This window comes from Papaver somniferum, unplaced genomic scaffold (assembly GCF_003573695.1).
Source record: "Papaver somniferum cultivar HN1 unplaced genomic scaffold, ASM357369v1 unplaced-scaffold_43, whole genome shotgun sequence".
In the NCBI taxonomy this organism is placed as follows: Eukaryota; Viridiplantae; Streptophyta; class Magnoliopsida; order Ranunculales; family Papaveraceae; genus Papaver; species Papaver somniferum.
This window is the reverse complement of record NW_020646860.1, coordinates 331,233-339,925: the sequence shown is the minus strand read 5'-3', so window position 1 is coordinate 339,925 and position 8,693 is coordinate 331,233. Positions and strand designations below refer to the sequence as shown.

Below are 8,693 nucleotides of genomic sequence, written 5' to 3'. Positions count from 1 at the left end.
TCAGCATGACACGTCAGCTTTTCCACATCACCAGGACGGACCAACCAAAGACTGACACATCGTCAGCATGAGCACGGTCAGCAGCTAACTGGACACTGACGTCAGCAGATGCTAATTCTGACAGAATATTCCGTTACAGTAAAGAGACGCCGTTAATTTTTCCGTCATGACGTCATCATCGTCAGCAGCAGATTTCCAACGCCGGTCACCTTTTTCGGCAACGGTCGTCTTCTCCGGCAACAGTTGCAGGTACAGGTCACTTGCGGCCATTGCCGGAGGCCATTACCGGCGTCCTACCCCGACCGGCGAGTCAGTTCTGCTTCAGTATATCCCAACACAAGTTAATCTCATGGCCCTGATTCCGTGCGTCTCAGAGCAAGTTAAGCTCATGGCCCCTGGATGTTTACACCCCGATCATTTACATTAGAAGATGTTTACACCCACCTAGTCGAACCGAGTCGGCTCACCGAGCTAGCCGAGTTGAGCCGTTTGCTAATAGATTTTTCATCCCACGTCCATATGGCTTGCGGATTTGTACGCCCCTCTGTAGGCTTGAGAATATTTTCTTTCTTGGGCTAGGCATTTTGCACTACTTCTTGGGCTTGATATTTTTGTGCTGGTCTCTTGCATCCATTTTTGCTTGGCTACCTCTATAACCTAAAAGGACATTCCAAAAGGGTCTACAATATATTCTGGAATATGCAAAGATAATTAAGTTTAATTTATGTTAAAGAGCCATGCAGGGAAAATCAATGTGATTTATGCCAGGAGGCATGCAAGGGCCAGTTATTGGAGGAGGCATGCAGGGCCAGTTATTGCAATTAACGCCTACCACGAAATTAGAGAAAAAACGAAAATTCACACCATATAAATACAGGGGTTCACAACCCCAAAAGGTATGGAATCTTCCACACAAAATTATCTGTGAAAAATCCTAAGCTAACTTAAGCATCAGAGGTTTTTTTTTTTTGCAGATACCCCCCCTACACTGTTCAACTGGAGAATAAAACAGCGGATTTATCTTCAAAAAAATCATCATCAAAATCGTATGGGTAAAAGTAATTTTACCATCCAAACATTGGCGCCGACCAAGGGTTTCGAGAAAATATAATCGTGTTTTACCAAATCAAGTTATGGCGATAATGAAACAGATTGCACCAAGGGTCGATTCTGGTAGCGATTCTCAACAACACAGGAGACGCGAAGCTGAAAGGCAGAGATTGAGGTTCAATCAGCTCCAGCAGTACCCACTGGAAACATGCAGGGTCAAGATCGTGCTCATGACAGAGCTCTGGATCGTGATCGAGATCGAGATGGAGATCATTCTCATAACAGAGCCCTAGATTGTGGACGAGATCGAGATCGTTTCCGTGATAGAACTCCAAATATGAATCGGAGAAGAGAAAAACAACCAGTGATCGAAGACGAAGTAATGGATGTTGATGGGGAAAACCCACAAGTTCGAGGAAATAGAGATCGTGTATTCGGCAGTCCGTTAGGGAAGAATAACGATCGACTGGACCCGCGAGACGGACGAACTGCAACTCCTAGTATAGAGGAAGAATTATTGCGCAATCGGCTGAACGAGGTGGAGAAAGAGAACACTCTCTTGAGACTAGAGCGTGAGAACCAGTCTCGACCTAGGACTGGTAATCTGAACAACCATAACGGTAGGTCTGTATGGCAGCGCCTTGGAAGTCGAGTTAACCCGCACGCTGCTGACCGAAACATAGAAGTGATCGATCTTGATCGGTCGGAGAAAAATCTGTTGGTCACTGGAGATCTACTTAAACGAAGGCGTGTACGACCCCGGCAAGCAAGGACCCGGCCAGCTGCGGCTCAGCAGAGTGCGGCCAGAACTACCACCCATTCAAAACATCTCAGGAATGATAAAGATGAGGTTCGAGATCGTCACGATGAGAGAGAATCTTCGCCCGATTACTATGGTCGTTCGGATCAAGGCAGAGCTGGAAGAGAACCCACTGGACCCCAAAGGAAAAGAATGAGATCTAAATCTCATATTCCAGAGGACCAAGATTATGAGCAGGAAGACAGTTCCTCAGATGGCGATGTGGACGCAATAACAGAAGCTCGCCTTTGCAAGATGACCGATAAAGTAATGTCGAAAAAGCTTTCCAGAGAGGAAAAGATGGACAGGTTTCATCGAGCCGCTGGGGATCCCTTCAAACTTAATATATGAGAATTCAGACCGCCAATAAATTTTCAAGTTCCCAAGCTGCCAGAATTCGATGAGAAAACAGATAATCCAGATCAGCATGTTTTACACTATGAAACTTCCATGTCCGTATGGCAATACAGTGATGAGTTGATGTGTAAGATGTTTTCACAGTCATTGACTGGAAGAGCAATAACGTGGTTCAATCATCTTCCGACACAGTTGATCGGGACTTACCATAAACTGAACGACGAATTTTTCTCTAACTACAAATAAAACAAACTTGATCGGAAAAGATGCCATTCATTGTTCCTTTTGGGATTTCGGAATGACGAAAGCATCAGACAGTTCACTCGACGCTTCAAGCAAGAGTTGGCCGACGTTGGATGGAGCCAACGATCAAGTTGTCATTTCAGCCTACAAACATGCATACCAACATGATCAAAGAGATTTGTATGGTTCCTTGGTCAAGAGACCACCAAAGACTTTGGAAGAACTATATGATCGAGCAGAAGAATACGCCCGAGTGGAGGAAGATTCTAAATCTCGAGAAGAAGTTAACAGATCATCCAATCATCCAAATGATGGGAAGAAAGACAAGTCAAAGAACCGTTCGAACGGACAGCATAACGATCGAGGTGAAGTTCGAGAGAAAAACCAGGGGGGACGAATGGAAACTGGATATCAGAAATATCATGATATGAAGCTGAAACCGTTGAACATACAACTTACAGAGTTGTTTGAGAAAATAAGCAAGGATTTGAGCCCCCACGAAGACACGTGATAAACGTGATAAGAGAAAATACTGCAATTATCATAAAGATGTTGGTCACAAGACTGAGAATTGTCGCTCTTTACAAATCGAAGTCCAACGAATGATAGACGCTGGAAAGCTACAAGAGTACGTGAAAAAGGATTTTGGAAAGGTTCGGGATAATTTGGCGCATCACATGTTATTAATGCACATGTGATTAACGTCAGTCATGCCAGGATCCATTCAATGACCAGACGGGCATCAGAAGATGAGACCAGGAGAAATCTCAGGCAGTTAAAAGAATGATACGTGATAAATCACATCGATTTTGTCAGTAGAAATGGAGCATAAATTCGGGAGCTTGGATGAACAAAGATCGAGTTCACTGAAGCAAACATGATAGGTGTATATGCTCCCCACAATGATGCTATCATTATCACAGCTTGGATTGGCATGTTTCGTGTACACCGTATTCTGGTGGATACAGGAAGCTCAGTGAGTCTGTTGTTTTCAGGAGCTTATTCCTCAATGAATCTCTCACACGACTTGATCGAGGAGGATGAAAATCCAATTATCAGCTTCAACGGTGAAGTAACAAAGGAGATTGGGAAAGTAATGATGTCAATAACAGTGGCTGACAAGTCCGTTTTAGGCAGTTTCTTGTTGCTGGATTGTCGAGCTCTTTACAATGTGATCGTTGGACGAGACTGGCTGCATGGGATCGGTGCAGTCACATCCTCATATCATCAATGCCTGAAGTTTATTACCCCTGAAGGGGTTGTGAAGGTTAGAAGCAACCATATGGCCGCCCACAAGTGTCACGAGAATGCTATGGATGAATACAGAAAATCAGAAGTTAGCGGGAACCAAATCCTGCGAGTCGAACAAAAGTAGCAATTACAAAATCCTCTCCCTCCAGAATCATATATGGGAGAGGACGCGGTTGAACCCCCAACGGTTGAGAAACTGATCGAGGTGCAGATTGTGGATGAGAAGCAAAAAACCACGTTTGTAGGGGCAGATCTACCCACGCACGAACACGATGGTTTGATTAAATTTTAAGGGCGAACGCTGACGTTTTCGCGTGGAGTTTTGCTGAAATGCCTGGGATAGATCCGAACGTAGCCTGCCACAGGCTAAATATCGATGAGAAGTTCCATCTAGTTCGTCAGAAAATTAGGAATATGGCACAAAGCAAAAGAGATGGAGTTTCAGTAGAAATCGAGGAGCTGTTGGAAGCATGCTTTATTCGACCGGTACAGTATCCTCTGTGGCTGTCCAATGTTGTCCCCGTTCCAAATAAGAATGGTATAATTCGTGTCTGTATCGATTTTACTGATTTGAATAAAGCATGTCCGAGTGATCCGTACCCACTTCCGCGGATCAGAAATTTGGTGGATGCAACCTCAGGGTACGGGAGACTGTCATTCATGGACGGTTTTTTGGGGTATAACCAAATACCTTTGTTCGAGGGAGATCAAGAGCACACTGCCTTTGTGACCGATAGAGGATTTTACTGCTATACTGTAATGTCGTTTGGGCTAAAGAACGCATGGGTGACTTATCAGCATTTGGTAGACCATATGCTCAAAGATTTGATTGAAAAGTCGAAGGAAGTATATATCGACGGTATGGTAGTAAAATCTTTGCAAAAGGAATCACATTTTCTCAATCTACAGAAAACGTTCGATATCTTGAGGCAATATCGTATGAAGATCAATCCAGCAAAATGTTCATTCGAGCTATCGTCGGGAAAGTTCCTTGGATACTTGATGACGCACAAAGGAGTTGAGGTGAATCCGGAGCAAATCAGATCCATCAAAGAGATTCCATCCCCAAGGATGAAGAAGGAGGTCCAGAAGCTAGCATGGCGATTAGCAACTTTAAATCGCTTCATTTCACGCTCGTCGGATCGATTCAAACCATTCTTTGACGTTTTGAAGAAAGCAATGAATTTTGGTTGGACGGATGAGTGCGAAAGAGCCTTCGATGAGATCAAACAATATTTGTCAACTCCTCCAGTATTGGTGAGTCCAAAAACTGGACAACCTGTTGGAGTTTATCTGGATGCAGCAGAGAACGCTGTAAGTGCAGTGCAATTTGTTATAGATCCACATGAAAAGCCTGTTTACTTCGTCAGCAAATCTTTGACGGGGGCGGAAACACAGTCCAAAAAGATTGAAAAAATAGCACTTGCACTGTTCCATGCATCTCGTCGCCTAAGACCTTATTTCTAAGGGAGGCAGATCGTAGTCTACTCGGAATACCCGCTGAAGAGAATCCTGGAACGTGCTGATGATTCCAGCCGACTAGCCATATAGTCAAATTTTCTGGGGGCGTATGAAATCAAGTACGAAACCAAAACTGCAGATAAGGGACATGCCCTGGATGCATTGCTAGCATATTTTCCTGTGGACGACATAGAAACAGTTACCGAAGAAGAAGAGGAGCCATTGAACAAACCCACAAAGTCAACCACTAGTCAGACTGGGGGCGAGTCCGCGATGGAGGTTGATACACCTGAGCCGTTGTGGACTGTATTTACTGATGGGTCATCAAATGTTGGCGGAGCTGGAGTTGGATGCGTCATCCTTACTCCCGGAGGTTCGAGGATCGAGAAAGCGACCAGATTGGGCTTTCAAGCATCAAACAATGAAGCTGAATATGAAGCAACAATTATAGGTTTCAAGGCTGTCAAACAGTTAGATGCGAGGAACGTGAATCTGGTAATTGATTCCATGCTAGTAGTTAACCAGTTTCTGGGGACCTACAAAGCCAAGGAACAAAGGATGGCCCTATATTTGGATCATATGAGACAGCTGGAAAATGAATTCGACCAATTCTCTATTAGGAAACAACCACGGTTGGAAAACAGGCACGCGAACGCTTTAGCGTATCTTTCTTCCACAGTCGAAACTGATACCACCCGTTTTGTTGTAGTGGATTTCCAGGAGTTACCTAGCATCTCCGACAACCACCTTGTTCTGGCTCTCGAACATGCTAATAGGAGCGAGAGAGAAACTACATCAGCACAGGAAAATATTGACATCAATATGGATGTTGACAGTCCAGTGATAGATGATTCAAGCAGTCCTGCTGAAAACACTTCAGACTGGCGTCAACCTTATGTTCGGTATCTGACAACCAGTGAACTCCCAGAAGATGAGCATCTCGCTTCAAAAGTGATGAAGAATGCTTGGAGATATTCAATGATCGAGGGAAATCTATATCGCAAACCTGTAGCTTTGGAGCCATTTTTGCGGTTCATATCAGCCGAAGAAGGGCAACAAATATTGGTGGAGGCTCATGAAGGAAAATGTGGCAACCATTCTGGAGGGCACAGTCTCGCGCACATGATACTTTCCCAGGGATACTTATGTCCATACATGCAGAAAGATGCTAAAGAATTCGCACAGAAATGCGTTCCATGTCAAGAGCACGCTCCAATTCCTAAAAGGCCCGCCAACGAATTGCATCCAATTTTTAGTCCCTGGCCATTCTCTATGTGGGGACTAGACATCGTCGGACCACTTCCCAAAGCTCCTGGAGGCGTTAAATTCGTACTAGGCGCTACTGATTATTTCACCAAATGGGTCGAAGCAGTGGCATTGGTACATGTTACCGGATATGATGTGAAAAGGTTCATATGGGAGAATATCGTCTGCAGATTTGGAATCCCAAGCGAGTTAGTATCAGACAACGTGAAGCAGTTCGATTCTGGGGTGATCAAAGAATTCTGCAAGAACCTGAATATTCGCCACATTTTCTCATCTCCTTATTATGCTCAGAGCAACGGGAAGGCGGAAGCAACCAATCGCGTTATTATGGACAGTCTCAAGAAAAGGCTGGAGAAATCGAAGGGAAAATGGACAGAAGAATTCCCTGGAGTCTTATGGTCCTATCGAACGACCCCAAAAATATCCATTGGATTTTCACCATTTTACACTGGCTTATGGGACATAGGCAATCATACCCACCGAGGTACATCTCAAGACTACCAAAACTCGTGCTGTCAAATCTGGGACAAACGACAACATACCAGCTTTGGATAAAGAGTTGTTGGAAGAACAAAGAAAAACATCCTTACAGCAGTTGGTCCGATACCAGCTGGCAATCAAGCTGCGCTATGATCGTAAAGTCAGAGAACAATCATTCAAACCAGGGAAATATGTCTTGAAGAAAACCCGAGCAGCCACGATGGAACCAAACTGTGGAAACCTCGGAGCAAACTGGGAAGGTCCATACATAGTGGACAGGACAGCGTCTCGTGGCTCCTACTACCTAAAGGACCTCGATGGTACTCCAGATTCAAAATCATTGAAACCATGGAATTCGTTCCACTTGAAGAAGTTTTATCATTAGGAGTAGTTTCAAATCCTGCTATTATGCACTCTTTTTCCTTTATGTTGGTTTTATCCCACTGGGTTTTCCACGCAAAGGTTTTAACGAGTCAGCTGTTGTCGAACAGTAGGTATTTATCTTGTTATTTCAATTCAAAAATTTAATTCAACATTATTTTGGTATTCCACACTTTATAAAAATTGTTCGTGTTTAATTATAAGCTGATGCGGACGTTCAAACCCGCAGTCAGCCCTAAATGGAAAACAATACCGTTCGAGTCTATTGTCAGCGACGTCGCTGACACCTCGCAGATAGGGTGAATGCACAGTTCGATCATTTTTGCCCTATTCCAATTGTATCCCCATCGTATGGGATATCAACAAATGTGGCGAACATTTTCACCTGTCCAGGCATGTGAAAATGTACACATCTCGACTCTGCGCGCATCTTGAATAGTAGGATTGGCCTCCTGTGCGAATTCAAGATAGCAGAAAAACTCAACTTTTCATTCCATGCGCGAGCAAAATGCAGCAGGGAAGTGCACCCTTGCGCGAGCATTGAGCAGCATGACACATAATATACTGAGGGCGAGTTATATGTCACCTCAACTATTTGGGGGCGAGATACGTGACACTCCAGCGCATTCATTACATTCCTAGGGGCGAGTTTCATAACACTCCGAGCAACGCGGTTGGGGGCGAGTTATGGAACACTCCAGAAAATTACAAATTCAGTAGAATTTGGGAACCCGAACTTCTTAACCCATAACTAGCTATGGTTTAAGAGGGGGCGATGTTTGTACCCTTAAATATTCTACACCAAAAATGGGCTAACTAAGGCCTACAAAACTCCTCCTATTACCTAAGTATGGTTCGTTGGGCTTAATATGACCATCTAGGCCTTACAAATACCATACACAGAAGCTCATGTGCATAGGTCCAAATAAAGCAACTAAGGAGCCCCATCACCAGAGCCACGTCAGCATGCCACGCCATCAATTCTGACCAGCCGACAACTGCCACTTCAGCGTGCCACGTCGTAAAGGCTGTCCAACCAGCAACTATCACGGCAGCACGAAATTCCACATCAGCATAATTGACACGTCAGCACACCAAGTCAACGGTTTTCTACCGAGCGAGGGTTGCCACGTCATCAGCATGACACGTCAGCTTTGCCACGTCACCAGGACGGACCAACTCGAGACTGACACGTCGTCAGCAGCTGACTGGACACTGACGTCAGCATGACATCAGCAGATGCTGATTCCAACTGAATATTCCATTACAATAAACATACGCCGTTAGTTTTTCCGTCATGAAGTCAACATGACGTCATCATCGTCAACAGCAGATTGCCGACGCCGGTCACCTTCTCCGGAAACGGTCGTCTTCTCCGGCATCGTCATCTTCCTCTGCAACGTTG

At 44.6% G+C, this 8,693-nt stretch overlaps 1 protein-coding gene across 1 annotated transcript; it reads left to right on the top strand.

Moving 5' to 3' along the window:
• Positions 1–1,258: 1,258 nt before the first annotated feature.
• On the top strand, positions 1,259–2,200 carry LOC113342541 (serine/threonine-protein kinase prpf4B-like). Its single transcript, XM_026587053.1, has one exon. It carries the CDS (start codon positions 1,259–1,261, stop codon positions 2,198–2,200), a length of 942 nt encoding a protein of 313 aa, XP_026442838.1.
• The last annotated feature ends 6,493 nt before the right edge of the window (positions 2,201–8,693 follow it).